The sequence below is a fragment of the Salmo salar genome, chromosome ssa24, assembly GCF_905237065.1.
Source record: "Salmo salar chromosome ssa24, Ssal_v3.1, whole genome shotgun sequence".
NCBI lineage: Eukaryota > Metazoa > Chordata > Actinopteri > Salmoniformes > Salmonidae > Salmo > Salmo salar.
Genome location: NC_059465.1, coordinates 29,855,368 through 29,879,959, shown reverse-complemented (window position 1 = coordinate 29,879,959; position 24,592 = coordinate 29,855,368). Strand labels below are relative to the sequence as shown.

At 42.4% G+C, this 24,592-nt stretch overlaps 1 protein-coding gene across 2 annotated transcripts; it reads left to right on the top strand.

The window, feature by feature from the left end:
* Window positions 1-244: 244 nt before the first annotated feature.
* On the top strand, window positions 245-3,352 carry rmi1 (RMI1, RecQ mediated genome instability 1, homolog (S. cerevisiae)). 2 transcript variants are annotated; one of them, XM_014172156.2, is made up of 3 exons: window positions 245-590; window positions 745-1,072; window positions 1,158-3,352. In XM_014172156.2, exons 2-3 carry the CDS (start codon window positions 923-925, stop codon window positions 2,787-2,789), a joined length of 1,782 nt encoding a protein of 593 aa, XP_014027631.2. In that variant the 5' UTR covers window positions 245-590; window positions 745-922; the 3' UTR covers window positions 2,790-3,352. The 2 variants fall into 2 exon arrangements, with proteins under 2 accessions (XP_014027631.2, XP_014027630.2); XM_014172155.2 differs by having other exon boundaries at window positions 255-590; window positions 860-1,072.
* Window positions 3,353-24,592: the final 21,240 nt, after the last annotated feature.

Genomic DNA, 24,592 nt, shown 5'->3' with positions numbered 1-24,592 from the left:
GGGTTTAGGGTAGGGACGTGCCAAGGATATCGGATTGCAGTGATGATGTCTTCCGGTTTTCACTACCACAGCCACAAAGTCAAAATTGCCTATCGTACAAATGTATGAAAACAAAAATGTGCTTTTTGGTCATACTTTAAGGTTAGAGTTAGGCATAAGGTTAGTAGTTTGGTTAGTGTTAAGGTTGGAGTTATGTTTCAAATCTGATTTTAAGAATAACATTTTAGAAATAGGCGGGGTTTATGACTTTGTGTCTGTGGTAACTAGTGAAGTGGTAACTCATTCTTCCGTACCTAGATAGTTTGGTTGATTTGCAGCAGGCTTCGCTTTCAGTCTTGCTGATAATGTGAATACTTACTAGTTATGTTCATATAGGGCTGTATCTTGCTAATTCTATCATAGTTCTAACATGTAGATATCACACCTTTAGTATGCTTCGCGAAATGTCAAAAAAAGCATTATGGGAGCTTGCCTAAGCTCCTCACAAACATTTTCATTCTATTCTGCCTCCAAATTTTTGGCGCCTTGGCGATTCGCCGAACGAAAAGCAGTTGTACTAGTCTTCTCGTACAGAAAGACTAAAAACCATTGTAAGTAAATGAAGGTTTCTCATTTTTTTTAAGTGACTTCTGTCACTGTTTGATATTAAGTTACTTCTCTGACTTGAGTTTCTTGTTTTCATATACATGCATGAACACTAGCTTTTTGTTTCTTCAGACTACTGAAATGAATGTTCTCTTTTAGATACGTTCCATTCCCATTGAAAACAACCGTCGCGTTCTTATTATACTTCAGTACACAGATTGTCATCTGCATGGCCAGTGAGTCTGCTCTCACTCTGTCCTCTGGCACTTTGTAGGCCTATGAGAAATTGCCTGGAGGTTATCTGGTCAACTGTTAAGTGGCACCACCTGACAGAGGGATGAGCCCTCAGGCTGTGCTAGCAACCCAGACCTGGCTTCAGTCCTCTTGGCAGATCCAGGTGCCTTTCGCCTGGCTAGAGGCATGTGTGGAGTGGCTGCAGCAGGAAGGAGGAGGCGCCCCCCTGCCTCAACACCAGCTTAATCAGCAGGTACCATTTCATTAACCATTTTTCTCAACTCCGGTACAAATGAATTGAAGCTCTTTACACAAATGTAACATTTGTGTCGTTGCAGGTCCTGGATCAGTGGCTGCTGACCGATCTACGTGACCTGGCCCACTCTGTGCTCCCTGCAGGGCTATCTCAGGCCCAGAAGTCGGAGCTCAGCGGCAGCTTCTGCGTGCAGCTGGACTCCCTACTGGACATTAGCCAGCCTGCCTATGGCCAGCTTCAGCGCTGGAGGGGCACTGACTGCACCAACGAGGCTGTGTCAGCCGTCACCCAGGCCACCCAGCGGACCTGGGAGGCCAAACCCACACGCATGCTGCTGCTGCAGCTCACTGATGGTGTGCAGACCCTGGAGGCCATGGAGTACCAGCCCATCCCTGCACTCAGCACCACCCTCAAGCCAGGAGTCAAACTGCAGCTGCAGGGCCAAATAACCTGCCGGCTAGGGGTGCTACTGCTGAAGCCAGGCAACGTAAAGGTGCTGGGAGGGGAGGTGGAGGAGCTGGGTGAGAGGCACTCTCAAGGGAAGGTGCTATGCAGGGCTCTGGGACTGCCTGAGGAGGAGCCACAGGGTCCGGCCGAGCAGCCAGTGGTCCCACAACCAGTTAACCAGCAGGCTGACAACCAGGAATCAGACGACCTGGAGCTGCTGGCCAGCCTGGAGACCCAGGAGAGGCAGGTGGGGTGGAGTGTGGAACCCAGCCTGGAGAGTGGCTACAGGACCCGCAGTGAGGAATCCTCTGCCTCTTACAGAAATGCCTCGTTGCAGAGTCAACGCGTTGAAAGCCTTGCAGATTCTCTACTCGTAAGCTCTTCACCCCATGAGGTCCTTGAACTGGACAATTTGGACATTCCAGATGAGGACTTTGATGACCTTCCCCTGGATGAGCTTGATGGTATGATTTTCCAGGAGAGCCCAATCCAACTGACAAACAGGAGAGATAATCAAAGAGACAACCTGAGGAGAAGGCAGGAAGAAGTATCTAACCACTACGCTCCACCATTAGATGACATGAGAAACGAAAGCCATTTTGACTCCCTTGATGAGAGGGATGATCCTGTTTTGGATGAGGACATGAGCTGCTTCTTCCCACCAGAGCCAAAAGCTTCTAGACACGAGCAAAGACGAGATAGTACCTGTGTCAGAGAACTGGGAACAGGCCAGCCCTCTGTGGCAGGAGCAGAGAGGCTCTCTACCAAAATCCCAGAGAGTGTGGCGACCGTGACACTCGATTCATCCCCGTTTACGTACCTGTGTTTGCTGCAACAGGTTGCTATGGGCGCCTCAGGCCTGCCAGAGTGCGTGAGTGAGGTGTGTGTGAAAGCCTTCATCGTCACCCTGCAAGGGAACCTCAAATGCAGTAAGGGGGAGTGGTGGGTCAGCGCCTCAATCTCTGATGGAACTGGTTACATGGACGTTCACCTCTCAGACCAGGTTCTGACAGGCCTGCTGGGGTTCTCAGCGGCTGAGAAGTCGAGGTTAGACCCAGCCCGGAAGGACGCAGGGATGAAGGCGTGTCAGCAGGGCCTTGTGGACATGTGTTGTGTGATGACTCTGAGGTTGGACCCCGCCGGTGGGAAGGCTGTGGTCCTCAAGGCTGATGCAGTCACAGAGGAGGACTTCCGAGCCCTGGAGGAGCGAGTGAAAGGCAGGCGTGGGCAGGAGGACTCTGGGACCTGGACCAGTGGAGGCTGCTGAGGGGAGGACGGCTCATAATAATAGCTGGAATGGAGTGAATGAAATGGTATCGAATGCATGGAAGCCATGTGTTTTGTATTTGATACCATTCCACTTATTCCACTCCAGCGCTTACCATGAGACCGTCCTCCCCAATTAAGGTGCCACCAACCTTCCGTGATGTGGACTATGGAGGACTGCTTTGGGGAATTATGGGTTGTGATGACTGCCTTGGATGTAAGTGGATTTCCAGCTCTCTGGTCCACTGTCATATGCTTTACGGTGCCTCTGTTGTAAAACTTCATTCATGCAGCCGTTAGGCTACTCTTGAACATTTTTGAATGTTCAAGGGCAACAATGTTAATAATTAGAAATTATTCTACAAATAGCTTTTTTGTGTGTTTTGAATGTGAAGGAACACAAGCTTATTACAGTAGTACTAAAATACAGTATTTTTAAGTTAGCCTTCAGTATTTGATAGTAGGTATGCAACTGTGTAGATGTCCCTCACTGATGGTTGATTAGATTAACTGTTGCTAATGTATGAGAGTTTTATTTTGATGGATAAATCCTATTTGAATGTTTTTCTCTATCTGTACTCTTAGAATTACTTTACACCATCCCTACTTTTGCTGCAGGTCAGTCCATGTAGCTTACTACACAATGACACATTTTCGGTCATATACCTATGTTAGTCTTTGAGTTGTAGAGTGGTGCTCAGGCCATGGTCAATTCGCTCTGTTCCCCCGTAAAGAGACTGAGTAATAGTCGGCCTTGGCTCATTGCTATTCTGTGTTGTGCACACGCATCCAGAGCTTTCGTCTGATTTCATTAAGCCCTAACCAAAATTAGTAGCCTGCGTTGCATGTCATTAGCCTGTTATGCGTTAATGACTGGGCCCGCCGTGAGAAGGGTGTAGTCCAGAGTAGTGAGCACCCATAGGCCTGGGGAATTAGCTGCAGAATGGGACGACGGGCTTGGTTGGGTGGGTGGATTAGAGGGAAGCCACACATTGGTACAATGTTCTAACTGTTCTATGTCTTACTCATATTGTTTCATGGATGAAATTGTATTTATAGGTTGAACACTGTATTTATTTGGATAGTGAAGCCAAACATTTTTATGTGTCTTTACTCCAACATTTTGGATTTGAGATTGAAGTGTTTCATATGAGGCGACATTACAGAATGTCACCTTTTTATTTGAGGGTATTTCCATTCATGTCTGTTTTACTGTTTGGAAATGAAATCACTTTATCTGGCCCCCCCCCATTTAAAGAAGCCATAAGGGTTATGGATTATCATGAATAAAGATCATACACCCCCCCCCCCAATAAAAAGGCTAACCTGTCCTGTTATTGGTAATGGTAAAGGGTTTATGATGTAGTGTCTCACTCATCATTATTCATGATTAATTCATGAGTGTTCAGAAACATCTTATCTGCTCACTTAGAAAGAACATTTATCCAGTTAGTTACTATTGGACAAAACAAACTGCAAATTAGTCCAACTTTGTAAAGTCCCAAGCTTGGTGTAGTCATTGAGTGAAATGGGCCCAAATACAAAACTTTTCACTACTTTCATACACTATAAGTGAATTTGGCAGAATAATTGACATCTTCACATGGGGGGACCAGATTCATTTCCACACGGTAAAACATATGTATGGAAATGCGCTCAAATTAAGGTGACAATCTGTAATGTCGCCTCATATGAAATACTTCAATCTCAAATCCAAAATGCTAGAGTGGATGAGACGAATAAAAATGTTTAGCTTCACTGTCAAAATAAATATGGTATTCAGCCTACAAATACCCTTTACAGCCTAAAATGTAATCCATGTAACAATATGAAGAAGTGTACCTCTTCACAGTCCCTAAGTCCAGAACAGACTATGGGAGGCACACAGTACTACAAAGAGCCATGACTACATGGAACTCTATTCCACATCAAGTAACTGACTCAAGCAGTAAAATTAGATTTCAAAAACATATGAAAACACCTTATGAAACAGCGGGGACTGTGAAGCAACACAAACATTGGCACAGACACATGCATACACGCATTACACACGATAACATACGTACTATACATACACATGGATTTAGTACTGTAGATATGTGGTGGAGTAGGGGCCTGAGGGCACACAGTGTTTTGTGAAATCTGTGAATGTATTGTAACGTTTTAAAATTGCATAAACTGCCTTAATTTTGCTGGACCCCAGGAAGAGTAGCTGCTGCTTTGGCAGGAACTAATGGGCATCCATAATAAATACAAATACCTAAAATCGAAAATGTTGAAGTATAGAGCCAAATAAAATATTTTAGCTTCACTGTCCAAATAAATACAGAAGGGAGTGTATATGCCGAGGATGATTACAAAGGCTCAGCTGGTTGGCGTATGGTGCTTGCAACAACAGGGTGGTTGGTGGGTTTGAGTCGCTTGAATAAGAAGGTCTGCTAAATAGCATTACCATATTAATGCATAGATACCTTGATCTACAGACCTTGTTCATGCGCTACTCTTATAATACATGATAAATAGTCTGAACTTCATGAAATATACTCTTGTGTCCTAGCAAGGCATCTTTCCCCTGTTTTTAGGAGTAGTGTGAATTACTTTAGAAGCAACATCAGAACATTTTGACTTTGCTAATAGAGGCCATTTGCAATGTTATTTCCCTGATTTTATACCACCGCCACACCCCCTCTTTCTGTTGCAGTCTGCCTTTACGTTCTCCAGCGAGTTTGTATGTTCCCGAATTACAGGTGAGTGGTGGTGGGTGCATGGAGAGACGTGCTAACTTCTCTAATGCTCGTACCACAGATGTAGTGTACCCTTTTGGTCCTTTCGTTTTTAGAGGAAAAATGTACATCAGCAAACCAAACTAATACCCGCAGCTGTAATTTACCTTCCCTATTAGAGATGGGTAATGAAAAATCCACTTAGGCCTGGCCTCTTTGTCTGAGAACCATGAAGATCAGCAAATGGGTTTCTCTGCCCGAGCCGGCCCTGTTTGTGTGTTTCCAAGTTGAAGATGCGCGTCATTAGGGAATAGAAATTACAGGAAAATTGTTCTCACAAAACATTGGTACATTATTTTATCCAGACGTTGATGGGATGGGAATTATTAGGATCTAGCGGAGACTGGGTTCAAGTAGAGGCAGAGCCATATCTCTTCAACTGACTGGGTTCAAGAGGTCAAATTCTGTGATGTTTGTTCATCATTCTAGTACAGTATGAGTCATGCTAATGATGTGGCCATGAAATTTGTTTTTAGGCACACTAAAACGATCAAATGTTTTATCTAAATGAAGACAGTTTGGAGTTTATTGTCCCTCATTACTCATAATTGCATGTTCTATGAGCATCTATGATTTATGCTTGTTTACAATCATTGGACCTGAATAGTTTTTTGCATTGACTATTAAAAGAAAAATGCGAACATCTGACGACTGACAAATATATGACCAGAGGACACTTGTGTCATGATCAAAAATATTGTTGGCTATGGCAGAGCTGATTTGTTGCAATAAAGCACAGTAGGATCAAGTATACTCTTTGTACTGCAGTATTGCAATAGAAGATAATTGAAGGAGAACTGCTCAATGACATGAAGTCTGAAGTTTTGCGGTACAACTCCCTGGAATATAGCGTTCCAAAACGAACCATCCTTCCTGAATCTCTCACACTCTCCTATGGAAACAAAAAAACAATGCGAAAAGGAGTGTGAGTGATGGGGGGGGGTACTGAACTAAATTGATTTGGTATTTTGCCTCCATTCTGTGCAGCGGTGCATAGTTAACCTTACCAGACTAATGGGAAAGCCATACCCTGGGTGCGCTGAAAGAGCTTTAACAGCACTTCCACGAACAACTCACTGGACACAGACGTCAATTCAACGTCTTCCACGTTGGTTTCACGTTGGAAAAAACATTAATTCAACCTGTGTGCCCAGTGGGAACGGCTTTTCCTCCCTTACCCACTTCCAAGGCACAGTCAGTCCATTCTCACACCATACGCAATAATTACATACATTTGAAAATGTATGAAAAGATTGAGAGAATGGGTGATTCAGACAAAAAAAGACAGAATTCATTGGCCTCCACTTGTCCTTGACTAAATGGGAGAGCGGTCTGTCAAGCTCATCAATTAGAGGGTAATTGAATGAAAATTGTATAAATCATGTTCATTTTGACCTGACTCCACCTCAACCCCCTTACCTTCCCTATTCTGAATAGCTGGAAGCCCTGTGTTGTGTTCATTAGGCACCAAATGGAAGAAACAGACTAGATTTTTGTGATTTGTTGAAAAATGTTTTCCATTGCATGCCCTAATGAACACAAACCTGTGTTAGGGAGGAGGACATGATGTGATGGAGGTGAGGGTCATACACCTATGCAAACAGTATTTTATTACATGCCTCCTTTAGGGAGTTGACACAGACCCCCTCACGCCACCCACTGAACTGTCCATGTAGATATTGATCTAATCTCTGAAACCAGTACCACATTTCACGTGTGCTGGACGGCTACTTGTTTTTTTTTCTGGGCGCTGAGGTGTTCAAATCGACACTGTACAGGAGCATTTTTTATGTTTGTTTGTTTGTGCATGTGTGTGTATTGACTTGCCTATGTGTGTTTATTGGTACTTTTGGGTGTTTATTGGTTTAGATATTGCCTTTCATTCATGATATGAAAAAGGTCATCAGGAAACCATTGAGAAAAGGATAAATTAAGGGAAACATTATACCTCAAAAGGAACGGTGTGTGTTAGAGAGAGGGGGCTAAAGTTGACTCCAACCCTCTTCTAATTCAGTCACCTTTGCCCCCATGGTCCCTATGTCTATGGTTCTTCGTCTGGATTAAAACAGGTGTGGTTGTTAACAGTGTTCTTAACAGTGAGGCACCAGGAGCGGGAACATCATGTCTACGAGTGCCACACAGCTGGAGCGACACGAGCCACCAGAGAGGCCGCTGCTAATCACTTAATTGTCGCCACACACCAGCCCTTTGTAAACAACTAGCGCTTCGGCAACAGAGGTTATGCTGAATTATACCAACATAATTATGATCATCAGCATCTCCCTCGGTCAGAAACACAGTCACTCTGTCTGGGGACTTGATCAGTGTTATTAATCTATTAAACCGAAAATGTAACAGCTGGCAACCAATAGTCTTATCAATTAGAGTAAATGATCATACGCTGGAGAATAACTTTTAAAGTACCAGTGTTTGTTTTCTTAATAGGAAATGTTGGCACATCTTGTTTAGAAAGTGATCTGTTCTGCCGATTCAACTACTTTTGTATTTAATATTATGAAACCATTTAACTCCTCTAAAAAAAAAAATACATTGAAGGGCATCTTTCTGGATATGGAATCCACAGGGGAAAAGGAAGGGAGGATGAAAAAACCCCCACTGAAGTAGAGCAGAAAGATGTAGTTCTCCTGGAATGAGATTGAGAAGACTGCCCAACGTCGAATTTGCTGGAGAGGAATCATTGATGGCCTTTAGCCTAAGCAACAGTGTTTAATCGTCCTGGGTTGCTATAAAATAAAGGTGACTTAATCAACCGTATATTTTGGGTTATGCCAGGGTAAGACAGTCAGTTGTACTGAGCTCATATACAAGTTAGATTCTTCAAGAATCAATGGATATTAAAATGACCAACAGGAAATGTGCCGGATTATGCCCTTAAATGACAAGCCTTCAGACATGTGAGTCCGTAGGAGAAAGAGCTGGATGGTGCATGGACTTGGTATCAATTAGACCCCACAGAAAGCTTCTCCTGTGGAAGAAGGGAACAACCCAGAGCACATGTCCTTCCAGAAGCACCAGATGCTCTTTACCGAGGCCTCGGAAAACAGAAATTAACATCTCTGATTTGAGGGAAACATCTTTGAGAAATGTTCCTTTGCAGTAAATGAGATGCCTTTCAGACGGAAATCCAATGAATAAACTCGGCTAGAGGGGGTAAGAAAATGAACTGGCTGATTGAATGGTTGTCTGCAAGTGTTCACTGAAAAAAAGACCAAGGTCGGACCACTCGCATGTATGAGCTCAACCATGATGTCACCACACTTCGTGGAGTTTTGTGCGTGTGCCCTGTGTGACCCTATCCTAGGGCTGAGTGGACGCACAGGCAGATCAAGGCCAGAAGTATGTAGTAGCTGCTGTATAACACCAGACTGAACAATACATTCTGTAGCTTCTTCACTTGCACATATACCCAGACCTGTTAAGGGTTTAAAGATGCAGTCGGGCCAGTTGCATAACACATCTTAAGTTAATGTTCCCACTTTCATTTCCCTTAAGGTTTCCTTAACTTTAAGTTGCACAAAGCATTCTAAGGCGATTTCCCCCTTAAATTAAGTGAAAATGTTAAGGGTGCCCATGAGGTCCCTTAAGTGCTTCATTCAGTATAGATACCAATGTAAACAGTATTTGTGGAGGTGAATGCTTTTCTCTGCCCTGGTTTCAAAAGGAAACCATCCTCCAACTAGCTAGCTACTTATTGTATAGCTATCTACAGAATTTAGCTAAACAATGGAAGGTGCACTGTGCACAATCCATGGCTACATTGCTAGCTGGCTAGCTAGCTACCTACTCTGTAAATTAGCTAGACGTACTAGAAAGTAATAGAAACAAGTTAAGAAAAAAGTTACTAAAAGAAACGTGTTTTATTATCGTCTGAATCAATTTGTTGCTCCTGTCTTGAATGTAGAGGTTCTATTCAGCAATCTTCCAAAATATATGAGATGTCTTTGACAAGAGGTTCAGTCAGTGAGTCAGATCGTCTCCATGGTAACCAGAGACTTTCTGCCATACATGCCTTCAAACTACCATAAAACCCTTAAATTATGCCCTTACCTAAGGAAATGTTTGAGTGCTCTATGCAACACCCTTAAACAATTCCCTTAGGTAAGGGAAAATTATTCCTTAATGGGAACACTTAAGATGTTTTATGCAACCTGGCCCATAGCACAACAAATGTATAGCATATTGCTTACATTTATTAAAGTAATAATTTTATACTGCCAAGTGTTGTAGTCCATATGTTAATATTCTCTGATTTTGCACCATGCAGTCCAGAGATTGACAGTTCAAGTTGAGCTATGTCAATGAATAAATACATCCATTACTGATGTGCAGAGTGTGTGGGGCTTGCCATCTTAAGGCAACCATTTCTCTTGGCTGCTGTTGAGCCAGCAAGCCAAATCCTTTTCTGCCTGTATGTTAAATTCAGTGAAGAGTCATCATTAAGCAGTAGCACATTGGGCAGACACGGGATGGGTTTAGACAAAATGCCTGATAAGGATGAAGCCACAGATTGCCAAAGGGAGAAAACCTCTGGGCACTCCCAGACCATATGAATGAATGTGCCAGGAGTACCCTGGGGGCAGAGCATACAGACAGTTGCACTTTGTTCATCTGGAAAATATTTTTTGGGGAGTTGCATAACTCATATGGACAAAATTGTAGTGGGTGATTTGGTGATTTGGGTTTCTTGATGAGAATGTAATATTTATTGGACCAGACAGTACTCCAGCATCCTAATCTCTCCCTCTCTTATGGACACTGGTTGCCAAGGTGGCATTAGTAATTCAGCGAGGGATATGTTGATATAGGTAAATGTCCACATTTACCATCAAAAAGCCCTGTAAACACGTGGAAATCTCTGGAATAACCAAATGTGCGCAGTGAAATGCTTAAAAAAAAACATTAAACCGACGTCTCTCCAACCAATACTTTATAAAGGAAAATATAGGCCTACTTTTAAACCAACTGGATTTGCAGTGCCATTTGTAAAAATGTAACAAAACAAAAAAACATTCGCCACCAGTAAACAGTCTAATGTAGGCCTAGGGCAAAAGTAACGATGTGATAGAAATTCACCATAAATGAAAATCACTTAGTGTAATGCTCTGGGTTGAAGAGAGCAAGTAATCTAAAAACAATGATCAACCCAACTGGTTAGGCCTCGAGAATTAGTGAAACCGAGAACACATAATGGCGCCGGTGCATTTCCGAGAGATTGTGCGGACTAGAGCAAGAACATTCATGAGCGCTAAAAGGGAAATAAACAATGATTTGGGGTAAAACGCCACTCCTTTGGTCTGCACACAGCATGTGGCCAACCAGGCCCCCCACTTGTCTCCGGGGAAACGTATATGAGCTCACAGTGGGAAGCTGAGCGCCCGTGCGTTTATAGGCAGTCAGACACTCCGCTTGCCAGAACCCGGGTTTTAGAATAAACACTTCTAATCTAAGGTTTTACTGGGAATTGCAAGTGCCACATGGTTCCCAGAACAAACAAGCAACACGAATGTGCGTGGGGCCAAATACATGAAAATAATACACGTTTTATATGAATTTTTATGCAGCAATATTGGCTGTCCAATGCATTTTGCCACCACGGGGGCAATAAAGTTGATCTTATCTTAAAAGTAGAATGAATTTGTCTGAAATGTGCCATAGAAATGATAGATAATCATGACCCTGAACTAACTTGTACAAAAGGCTCTCATTTTCTGACACTTTTTAGTTATCTGTGTCTTTTAATTGTACTTTTTAGTTAACGGGCCCTTTAATTGCAGCCCTAGAGATGTGTAGAGATCGCTATGTATCAGATCTCAATGGCGCAGCCCATGTTATACAAGCTTTTGGGCACTCTCATATAGATATATAGAGACATCTCTATATATCTATATGCTTTGAGCGCACCTACAACCAATTCACTTGTTAATAAACACCTTCCTTTTGTCTTTTAGTTCAGTGCCAAACAACCCATGGAGTTGTGAAGAATTCTCCCGTATTTATCTTTGTTATCTGTGTGTCACAATATCCAAAGTGAGAAACCCGAAATATTTACGTTTTACTTTATTTCTTGTGTATAGATGCACATTTCAAAATGCGCTGTTGTATAATTAGCGGTAGGATGTTGAGTTGTTGCCACGTGTGGATTTGAAAAGGAATGATAACATATGTATTGAAATGATCAGATTTATACATTTTATGAATATATTTTGTAAATGTTTAGGAAATAATTTAGGTTATATGAAATACTACATGTATGTCGAGGAATATCTTTGAAGTAAAATATCCTAATGCAAATATGTGCTGTATTTGTAGCACATACTTATGGAAATGAAATGGATAATTGAAAGGACTAAATAAATGGCAGATGCTACTCTCTAAACTGATACCCCAACTCTCTGTCCTACCCTTGTCCTCTAACTGGGACACCTGCTCATGTATCAGCTACTTACCTCACCCGCTGCATTCAGAATAGGCAACCTGTCATAAACTACTGTTTTGAATTAAACCTATCCTTCTGTTTAGGCATATGGGATTCTCTAATATCATTTAATATTAAGCACCAATGCCACAAAACTGCAGTTGTATAGAATTACCTGCAATTCTACACATTTTGCCATGTTAATGAAATCTGTGTGAGAGTGACTAACAAAATCGATGGTGGCCCCCTGGAGATCAGGGCACGTGCTCGGTCAGTATTCAGCCATGATTACTACAAGTTTAGATAATTGACTAGACTAACTTACCAATCTAAAAATTGTTAGCTGACATGGCTAATTGATTGACTGTTGGTTATGCTTGGAACCGGCCCTGGGTTAAGCTCTAGAAGTAATAGGCCCTAGCAAAATGATTGAATTGTTTACATTGTTTCTCAAGAGTATACTTATTTTAGAGGAATCCAAACAAGTGAACAGAACTAAAAAGGTATTTACAATATGCCTACATGTCTATTTGCATTAGTCACCTCACTTACCCATATAATTTTGTATTGCAGGAGTATCAACAAAAAACAGTATACTTGTTTAACCACACGCTGTGTTTGTAATTAAAGGTAACACCAAAGAGTCAAACAGTTTGGTAAAACGTTTCAACGGTAGGCCACTCATGGCTTTACACTATGCAATAATGTCACCAAGAGCTCAATTTAAATGTTTAGTTGTGGCAGGACTCAAGTGAATGTTTAAAAATCATGTTTAACAGTGCATACCACAATGGCCTCTATAGCAGATGTCAGGGTGAAATGATCATTTAGTGGAATTACAGATGTACGATCTCAATAGTTGAACCAGTTTGTTACAACAGGAAAACAATCCTGCAGCAACAGAAAATGTGGATTATAATTAATGGCCATTGTTGTAGAAGATACATTTTTCATAAGGGAAAATCAAGTCCGAAATTAAAACTTCAGAAGCATCGTTAAACCTGCAATAAACTAGAAGTTAAATTCCTGCAATGCAGGAGAGTTCTCATGCAACAGGGTGATCACATTTAAGATCATACATCTATCTTTATTGTCCTTCCTATACCATGTATGTTTGTACCATCTCAACCTGTCTTTTTCCTACGTGTGTGTGTGTGTGTGTGTGTGTGTGTGTGTGTGTGTGTGTGTGTGTGTGTGTGTGTATATATATATATATATATACTGTACCAGTCAAAAGTTTGGACACACCTACTCATTCAAGTGTTTTTCTTTTTTGCACTATTTTCTACATTGTAGAATAATAGTGAAGACATCGATGGCAGACATTTTGTATGGCGTTGTGTTGGTGGGCGGTTTGCTGATGTGAACAGAGTGCCCCATGGTGGGGTTATGGTATGGGCAGGCATAAACTACGGACCACGAACACAATTGCATTTTATCGATGGCAATTTGAATGCACAGAGATGCCGTGACGAGATCCAGATGCCCATTGTCGTGCCATTCATCGACCGCCATCTCATGTTTCAGCATAATGCACAGCCCCATGTCGCAAGGGTATGTACACAATTCCTTGAAGCTGAAAACGTCCCATTTCTTCCATGGCCTACATACTCACCAGACATGTCACCCATTGAGCATGTTTAGGATGCTTTGGATTGACGTGTACGACAGCGTGTTCCAGTTCCCGCCAATATCCAGCAACTTCACACTGCCATTTAGGAGGAGTGGGACAACATTCCACAATCCACAGCCTGATCAATTCTATGTGAAGGTGATGTGTTGCACTGCATGAGGCAAATGGTAGTGACACCAGATACTAACTGGTTCTGATCCATGCCCCTACAATTTTTTTAAAGGTATCTGTGACCAACAGATGCATATCTGTATTCCCAGTCATGTGGAATCCATAGATTAGGGTCTAATAAATGTATTTCAATTGACTGATTTCCTTATGAACTGTAACTCAGTAAAATCTTAAACGGTTGTGTTTATATTTTTGTTCAATGTAATATTGGCTTCTCTCTGTTCTCTGTCTTTAGCTTTCTTTATCCCTGTTCCCTTCCTTCCTCTCCTTCCCTTATTTCTCCAAACTATTCTGCTATTGCTGTCTGCATGCACATCTGAACTCCAGGACATGATGGTCAATAGTAGAAGGTTCTTTGACGCAGGGGAAAAAAAGCCTGGCCTTTGGGGACAGACAGACACACCTGGTCAACTGAATCGCCCGGAAACAAGCATGTATACCAACAAATAATACTGTAGTGCCCCCTTGTGGTCACAAGCTATATACTGTAGGTTTCAGGAAACTAAAGAGTATTACAAATACTTAATCTAAAAACAGCAGCACAAATGACATCAATATGAAAATATCTTTACATTTAGAAAAATATACATGTCATTACAAACTTCCTCAAAATGGAAAACTATATAATTTCTACACCTGTGATAAGAAAGAGGTCAGGGTCCTTCCCCTCTCCATGCCCCTCTTTCTCTCCATCCTCTTCTCTTGCCTCTCAGGGGTAGACCAGGCTGCAGTTGAAGTGTGGGAAGGAAAGGGTGGGGCAACAGCCATTGAGAAACGCCATACTGAATCCTCTTCCCAGAGTCACTTTAGAGGTTCTAACCACTGCACTGGGACAGCACGCGCACACACACACACACACACACACACACACACACACACACACACACACACACACACACACACACACACACACACACACACACACACACACACACACACACACACACACACACACACAGTGAGGTTTAGCAAGGTTGATAGGACATGGACACACACACAAACACACCATGTCGCCCACAAACACACACATTGCTGGTACCTGTGGCAGAGCTCAGCGCAGCAGGTGAGGAGCCGTGTGCTGTTAATGACTGATGTGGAGTTAAACTCTTCCTTCAGGAAGCCTTCACAGCAGCTCTGGGATATTCTGCATACCTGGGAACACACACACACATGCAACCATGATGTCACCACCAAGGATAATGCATAATGATAAGTAGGGATGCACGATATATCGGTAAGCATATTGGAATCGGACGATATTAGCTAAAAAAAAACGATGTCAAAGCTGACGTGCATACCTATACAACGTAATGACGCCATGAAAAATGTAGCGCTACACATGCAACATTCCTAACCTAGCCCACAATGTCTGCTGTGTGGATCGAGCAGTCAACAAGTCGAGCAGTCATTTGAAAGAGTAACAACATTTCAGCTAGACAACTCAAAGGTGAAATCCATTAACGCCAAGATAATGGAATTCATTGCCCTTGACAATCAACCATTCTCTGTCGTGGATGATGTTGGCTTTCGCTGACTGGTCGAACACCAGTACACTACCAAGTAGTTGCTATTTTTCAGATGTTGCCTTACCGGAGTTACACAGTACTGTTGAAACACATCCATGAGCTACTTGCTATGGGCGTCACTGCTATTAGCTTCACTACTGACATTTGGACCAGCGATGTCAGGCCCATGAGAATTATGATTCTGACAACACAGTGGGTCGACGAGGATTTCCTACTGAGGAAAGCCGTATTGCATGCTCAAGAATGTGCTGGTTCTCATACCGCTGCTGCCATTTCAGAACATGTTTGAAACTTGGAAACATGAATACTCCTAGCTCCATTCGAACAATTGACTTGAAAAATAAACTCAACTGTGTCTGCAGCAGACATAATACCCTGTCATGGCATTGAAACGCCTGCTCAACAGAAATGCCAACACAGACCATTAGGTTAACTTGGAAAAGTACTCTACTAGAGACTGTGAACAAGCGATTCGGTGACATTCTCTCTGAGCCTCTACTGTGTCACTACCATGCTCAATGCTAGGTACAAGGGCCGCTACTTCAATGCAGACAAGAAACACGGTTTACGTGAAATGTTAGACACAGCTGGACAAGATGGAAACGGACAGGGAAAGTGTGCACCGAGGAAGAGAAGCCACAGACATCAGAGCTGAAACTTCAAAGCTTGACATGTATGATGTAATCCTGGTTGAGACTGAACAAAAGAATAACCAAACAGCAGAGCAAATAAGTGAAAGAAATAGGTTTTGATTATGTTTTTCTGGTAATGGGAACATGTAAATGCCAACAAAATAACTTTTTGGTCTGTGTGTGTGTGTGTGTGTCAACTATTTAACTGTACTAGAATGCTTAAGGCTGCAAACATTTTAAATATTGGTTATTGATATCAGTATAGTTTTTTTTGGCAAGGAAAATATTGGATATTGGCCAAAAATGTAATATCGGTGCATCCCTAATGATAAGATATACACGGAATATACCAAACATTAGGAGCACCTTCCTAATATTGTTTGACAACATTGTGTCAAGTTGGGTGGATGTCCTTTGGGTGGTGGACCATTCTTGATACACACAGGAAACTGTTGTGTGAAAAACCCAGCAGCGTTGAAATAAAAGATCCCAGAAATGTTCCATATGCACAAAAACAGCATGATCATAACACAGGTGCACCTTGTGCTGAGGACAATAAAAGGTCACTTTAAAATGTGCAGTTTTGTCACACAACACAATGTCACAGATGTCTCAAGTTTGGAAGGGAGTGTGCAATTGGCATGCTGACTGCAGGAATGTCCACCAGAGCTGTTGCCAGAGAATTTAATGTTAATTTCTCTACCATAAGCCTTCTCCAACATCATTTTAGATAATTTGGCAGTACGTCCAACTGGCCTCACAACCGTAGACCACGTGTAACCACGCCAGCCCAGGACCTCCACATCCAGCTTCTTCACCTGCGGGATCGTCTGAGACCAGCCACCCAGACAGCTGATGAAACTGAAGAGTATTTCTGTCTGCCCTTTTGTGGGGAAAACCTAATTCTGATTGGGTGGGCCTGGCTCCCAAGTGGATGGGCCTATACCCACCCATGGCTACGCCCCTGCCCAGTCATGTGAAATCCATAGATAAGGGCCTAATGAATTTATTTCAATTAACTGGTTTCCTTATCTGAACTGTAACTCAGGAAAATCTTTGAAATTGTTGCATGTTGCGTTAATATTTTTGTTCAGTATACTTGGGGCTATCCAAATAAAGGGTTACCTGGGGGAGATTTCTTTATGTAATCAATAGTGCTATATAAGTTTAATAAGTTATTATTATCCTTGCTACAGAGAGCACTTGTTATATCAGATATGACCTGATAATATCAGAACTGATTTAAAGAGGGTATGATTCAATGTTACAAAAATATTCCTCCCATTTGTGTACTTTGATGTACCTTAAGGATGAGCCACTGCATGAAGCCAAGGTAGTAGAGCACAAAGTTGACAGTGCTGAAGAACACTACAATGGGCAGAACCTGAAGAGCAAGAGAAAAACTGAGTGTTTGGTTTCTCTTTTCTTTCCTCTCTCAGTAATTTTCTCACAGTCTCACATATACAGACATACTTGTCTATCAGTGTTCTGTACTATGTATTAGTTCATGCTTTGTGTGGACCCTGGGAAGAGTAGCTTCTGCTTTTGCACAGCTAATGGGGAGCCTAATAAAATACCCCCAAAATACCAAATACAGTGGACTGGTCACTGACACATTCCGTGCCTTCTGGAAACTGCAGTTACAATATTTCTGTATTTATTTTTTTATTTAACCTTTATTTAACTAGGCAAGTCAGTTAAGAAGAAATTATTACTTACAAGGACGGCCTAACAAAAGGCAAAAGGCCTCCTGCGGGGACCTTTTGCCTTTTATAAAAATATAGGACAAAACACACATCACGACAAGAGAGACACCACAACACTACATAAAGAGAGACCTAAGACAACAACATAGCCCGGCAGCAAGACATGACAACACAGCATGGTAGCAACACCATATGACTAGCACCTGGTAGCAACAACATGGCAGCAGCAGAACATGGTAGCAGCACAAAACATTGTACAAACATTATTTGGCACAGACAACAGCAGATGGCAAGAAGGTAGAGATAACAATGCATCAGGCGAAGAAGCCACAACTGTCAGTAGTGTCCAGAATTGAGTCTTTGAATAAAGAGATGGAGAGAAAACTGTCCAGTTTGAGTGTTTTTTGCAGCTTGTTCCAGTCGCTAGCTGCAGCAAACTGAAAAGAGGAGTGACCCAGGGATGTGTGTGCTTTGGGGACCTTTAACAGAATGTGACTGGCAGAACCGGTGTTGTATGTAGAGGATGAGGGCTGCAGTAGGTATCTCAGATAGGGGGGAGTGAGGCCTAAGGATTTTATAAATAAGCATCAACCAGTGGGTCTTGCGATGGGTATACAGAGATGACCAGTTTCCAGGGGAGTATAGAGTGCAGTGATGTGTCTTATAAGGAGCATTGGTAGCAAATCTGATGGCCGAATGGTAAAGAACATCTAGCGCACTCGAGAGCACCCTTACCTGCCGATCTATAAATTACGTCTCTGTAATCTAGCATGGGTAGGATGTTCATCTCAATCAGGGTTAGTTTGGCAGCTGGGGTGAAAGAGGAGCGATTACGACATAGAAAACCAAGTTTAGATTTAACCTTAATCTGCAGCTTTGATGTGTGCTGAGAGAAGGTGTCACGAGTGTCACAGTATCCACAGAAGGAGGCGCCCCTCCTCGGTCGGGCGGCGCTCGGCGGTCGTCGTCGCCGGTCTACTCGCTGCCACCGATCTATGTTTCTGTGTTCTTTGGTTTTTGTCTGTCTAGGTCCGCACCTGTTCCTTGTCTGTCATTAGTGGGGTATTTAGTTTGTTCCTTTGTGTTCTGTATTCATGAGGGATTAATTGTATGTCGACGGGCAGTGTGTAGTGTACATTGTTGTTTTTTTTCAGCGTGGCACTTTGTATGATTATATTGCCGGGCTGCGCCCCGTGCGTATTCGTTCGTGGTTACCTGTTTTCCCTTTTGGGTGTTGTGCGCACCCTGTGCCTTTTTGACCACTGATTGTTTCGGTGGTCAAAAACTAAGCCTTGCTCAGACAGTCTGTGTTTTTCCACTACACAGATACATTGTTTCTTTAATCTGCAACATGTTTCATAATCTTCTGCAAGCCTAACAGTTTCTCCACTCCACGGGTGGGGACAGAATGTCCTGTAAGGAACACAGTAGTACAACTTGTCTGTTGATAGCTCCTCTTATCATTTGTTTCACACTTGCACCCTGCTTACATACTAAAAAGGAACAAAAGGTCCTGGTTCTAATTCTGACTAAAACTACACACATCATCAGATTATAGTTTTATGATTCTAATAAATGTCATACAATTATATGGTTTCAGGGTGGAATTCTTTAGTCATTACTTTAAACATATAAATTCCATTATCAGAAGGACAGTGTACCGTCAAGCCATACTCCCAAGTTCTTGAATGAGGTGACAATCTCAAGCTCTAAACCCTCAGCAATAGTAATCACACCAGTGGGGATAGGGGCATTCTTCTTACCAAACCACATTACCTTTGTTTTGGAGGTGTTCAGAACAAGGTTAAGGCCTAAGAGCAGAGAAAACTTGTTGGACACTAAGAAAGCTTTGTTGTAGAGCGTTTAACACAAAATCCAGGGAGGGGCCAGTGGAGTATAAGACTGTATCATCTGTATATTAATGGATGAGAGAGTTTCCCACTGCCTGAGCTATGTTGTTGATGTAAATTGACAAGAGCGTGGGGTCTAGGATCGAGCCTTGGGGTACTCCCATGGTGACAGGCAGTGGCTGAGAAAGCAGATGTTCTGACTTTATACACTGCACTCTTTGAGAGAGGTAGTTAGCAAACCAGGCCAAAGACCCCTCAGAGACACCAATACTCCTTAGCCGGCCCACAAGAATGGAATGGTCTACCGTATCAAAAGCTTTGGCCAAGTCAATAAAAATAGCAGCACAACATTGCTTAGAATCAAGGGCAATGGTGACATCATTTAGGACCTTTGAGGTTGCGGTGACACATCCATAACTTGAACGGAAACCAGATTGCATAACAGAGAGAATACTACAGACATCAAGAAAGCCAGTCAGTTGATCATTGACAAGTTTTTCCACACAGGGCAAAATAGAAATAGGCCTATAACAGTTAGGATCAGCTTGATCTCCTCCTTTAAATAAAGGACGCACTGTGGCTGCCTTCCAAGCAATGGGAACCTCGCCAGAGAGAAGAGACAGATTTAAAAGGTCAGCGTTAGGCTTGGCGATGATATGGGCTGCAATCTTAAAGAAAGGATCTAAACCATCTGACACAGATGTTTTTTGGGGGTCATGTTTAAGGAGCTCCTTTAGCACCTCAGTGACTGCCTGCAGGGAGGCAGGGGAAAAAGAGGGAGGAGCATCGAGGCTAGTCGCATTAGAACGGTGGGGGTTGAGGAAATGTTGGACGGGCAATGAGGCATGGCTGAGTCAAATAGTAATCCTGACTTAATGAAGTTGTGATTAAAGAGCTCAGCCACGTGCTCCTTGTCAGTAACAACCACATCTTCAACTTTAAGGGACATGGGCAACTGTGAGGAGGAGGGTTTATTCTCCAGGTCTTTAATCGTTTTGCAGAACTTCTTAGAGTTTGACCCACAGAGAGAGAACTGCTCCTTAAAGTAACTAACTTTGACCTTCCGAATAGCCTGAGTGCATTTATCTCTCATTTGCCTGAACGAGAACCAGTCAGCCTGAGTATGCGTGTGCTGAGCCTTTCACCAAAAGGAATTCTTGAGGTGGAGTAACTCTACCAGATCATGGTCGAACCAGGGGCTGAACCTGTTTTTAATTAAAATGTTTTTTATGGGGGCATGTTTGTTAACAATACCACTGAAAATATCTAAAAAGAAGGTCCATGCGTCTTTGACAGAGGGGATCAAGCTGATTCTATACCAATTTACAGTGGCCAGGTCATGAAGGAAGGCTAGATCATTCAAGTTTTTTTAGCAAGCGTCTATGACAAACCAGGACAGGTCGTTTCACTGAGCAGCCATTACAAGCACAGGCTGTAAAAAAGTGATCACTAAGGTCATTACATAACACACCAGACTGTTACCTATCAGGATGATTTGTATGGAAAACATCAAGGAGATTAGCCTTTTCTGGATGTTTGGAGTCATACCTTGTGCAATTGGTAATAATCTGAGAAAGATTTAGGGAGTCCCATTGCTTCAGGACTTGGTCAGGTGGTTCAAGCATGTCCCAGTTCAGGTCACCTAGCATGACAAATTCAGACTTAGTGTAAGGGGCCAGGAGAGAGCTTAGGGCAGGTACGGTTCAGGCCGGTGCTGATGGAGGACGATAACACCCAGCAACAGTCAACAAAGAGCTATTTGAAAGGTTAATGCTTAAAACCAGCAAATCAAATTGTTTGGGGACAGACTTGGTGGAGACAACCGAGCACTGAAGGTGTTCCTTGGTAAAGATTGCCACTCCACCACCGTTGGAAGATCTGTCTTGCTGAAAAAGGTTATAACCAGAAAGGTTAACATCAGTGTTCAAAACACTCTTTATTAACCACGTCTCAGTAATGACCAACACATCTGGATTGGAGCTGTGAACCCACACTTTAAATTGATACATTTTAGGTAATAAGCTTCTAGTGTTAATGTGAAGAAAACTCAGGCTTTTACGAGAGCTGAAATCAGTGAAACAGATATCAGAGCACAAGTCAGAATTGGGTCTAGCAACAGTATATGGGCCAGGGTGTACATGCAAATTTACAGATATCATCAGCAGTAATACAATCAGGGCACGGCAGAGGACAGGGAGAGCTCTGCAGTGTTGATTTGTTATGACATTTGAATGTGCATCAGATGGCAACAAGATCATATAATACAGCAATTTCATCAGGTAACATGAATACAAAGCCGGTAAGAGGTGGTTAGAATAGAATGGGAGGCCAAGAGTCTGTGTAACCAATAGAGAGTCAGAGTCCCGAGTGTGGGAACAAACAATCTGTCCCACAGTTGTATAAACAAGCAAGTTCATAGTCAACAAAGCATGCAAGAGTCATGAGGCAAATAGCATAAAGCACAAGAAAAAAATATAACGACTTGGGGCTAGCCATTGTAAGTTCAAAGAGTCACTCGCCCCAACAAGATAACTTGAGAGAGTAGCTCTCTATGAGTCCAGTTAGCTATAAAAGTCTGAGATAAAATAAATAAATAAATAAATAGTAGGCCTATACTAGTTAATTAAAGTGTTTCTGAGTAAGCTCACATAATAAGCTGCATATGTTAATTAGCATACCTAAAATTCCGATCAGCCAATTCCGATCAGTCATTAGTAAAACCCCTTAGTAGATACAAACCAACAATGACTGTTACAGGAAACCCAAACTCCACGTATATACAGTACATGATAGAAATCCACCCCCTTGTAATTACAGGAAATGTCATCATCAAACACCTAATGCAGTATCCACTAAAAACTATACTGTATTAACAGCTCATCACATGTCGGACTGATCAGAGGCCTGTATTTATTGTGATAATTTACATGCAACCAAGACAAGGGCCAACACCAGTCTGATTCTAGACCTGTGTTCTTCCAGATATCGATGGACCCCGTCCATTTTCTTTTCCAAGAACCTGGAGAGATATCAAACAGTGCTCACACAGTCACTTTAATAGTGCAGACTTGAGGGAATTTGTATGAATTGCTGGAAATTGAATGACAGTTGATAAAACCAGACATTTTCTTTGAAAAGCATTATTATTTTCTGGGAAATTATCTCTCCTTTCTTATATTTGACGAGGTTGAAGCACTTCTGACACCATGTCATGATTTCTGTCAGATATGACTGTACTGCGCAGCGGAGCACAAGCAAATAGCTCAGCTTATGATCTAAAACATATTTGATCTACAGTGCATTTGGAAAGTATTCAGAACCCTTGACTTTTTCCACATTTTGTTACGTTCCAGCCTTATTCTAAAATTGATTAAATATTTTTTTAAATCCTCAGCAATCTACACACAATAACCCATAATGACAAAGTGAAAACAGGTTTTTAGACATTTTTGTAAATGTATTAAAAATACAAAACAGAAAAACCTTATTTACATAAGTATTCAGTATTCCCTTTGCTATGAGACTCAAATTGAGCTCAGATGAATCCTGTTTCCATTGATCATCTTTGAGATTTTTCTACAACTTGATTGGAGTCCACCTGTGATAAATTCAATTGATTGGACATGATTTGGAAAGGCACACAACTGTCTATAAAAGGTCCCACAGTTGACAGTGCATGTCACAGCAAAAACCAAGCCCTGAGGTCGAAGGAATTGTCTGTAGAGGTCCGAGACACGATTGTGTCGAGGCACAGATCTGGGGAATGGTAGCAAAACATTTCTGTAGCATTGAAGGTCCCAAAGAACACAGTGCCCTCCATCATTCTTAGATGGAAGAAGTTTGGAACCACCAAGACTCTTCCCAGAGCTGGCCGACTGGCCAAACTGAGCAGTTGGGGGAGAAGGCCCTTGGTCAGGGAGGTGACCAAGAACCCGATGGTCACTCTGACAGAGCTCTAGAGTTCCTCTGTGGAAATGGAAGAACTTTCCAGAAGGACAACCATCTATGTGGCACTCCACCAATCAGGCCATTATGGTAGAGTGGCCAGACGGAAGCCACTCCTCAGTAAAAGGCACATGACAGCCCACTTGGAGTTTGCCAAAAGGCAGCTAAAGATTCTCAGACTATGGGAAACAAGATTCTCTGGTCTGATGAAACCAAGATTGAACTCTTTGGCCTGAATGCGTCACGACTGGAGGAAACCTGGCACATATCTTTATGGTAAAGGATGGTGGTGGCAGCATAATGCTGTGGGGATGTTTTTCAGCAGCAGGGACTGGGAGACGAGTCAGGATCGAAGGAAATATGAATGGAGAAAAGTACAGAGAGATCCTTGATGAAAACCTGCTCCAGAGCGCTCAGGACCTCAGACTGGGGTGAAGGTTCACCTTCCAACATGACAACGACCCTAAGCACACAGCCAAGACAATGCAGGACTGGCTTCGGGGCAAGTCTCTGAATGTCCTTGAGTGGCCCGGCCAGAGCCCAGACTTGAACCCGATCGAACATCTCTGGAAAGACCTGAAAATAGCTGTGTAGCAACGCTCCCCATCCAACCTGACAGAGCTTGAGAGGATCTTCAGAGAAGAATGGGAGAAACTCTCCAAATACAGGTGTGCCAAGCATGTAGTGTCATACCCAAGGAGACTCGAGACTATAGTCGCTGCCAAAGGTGCTTCAACAAAGTACTGAGTAAAGGGTCTGAATACTTATGTAAATGTGATATTTCAGGGATTGTTTTATTCTAAATTAGCAAAAATTCTAAAAACCTGTTTTTACTTTGTCATTATGGGGTATTGAGGGGAAAATACTATTTTATCAATTTTAGAATAAGGCTGTAATGTAACAAAATGTGGAAAAAGTCAAGGGGTCTGAATACTTTCGGGAAGGCACTGTATTTGACACCAATATATATAAAAATTACATACAGCCACAGTTTGGCCACAGTCACAGCTACAAGGTCTTTTCTATTCCCCAGTGATCCCCTTTGTGGATATGTTTACTTGCTAAATGGCCACAGAGGGGCAGTACATGATTGGTATTGTCTTTAGTACTATGGCATTAAAC

Excerpts from the sequence above, each read along its gene's own strand:
- rmi1 (XM_014172156.2), top strand. The coding sequence starts at position 923 with ATGAGCCCTCAGGCTGTGCTAGCAACCCAGACCTGGCTTCAGTCCTCT. Across the intron at positions 1,073-1,157 it reads AACACCAGCTTAATCAGCAG|GTCCTGGATCAGTGGCTGCT; the intron begins GTACCATTTCAT and ends GTGTCGTTGCAG.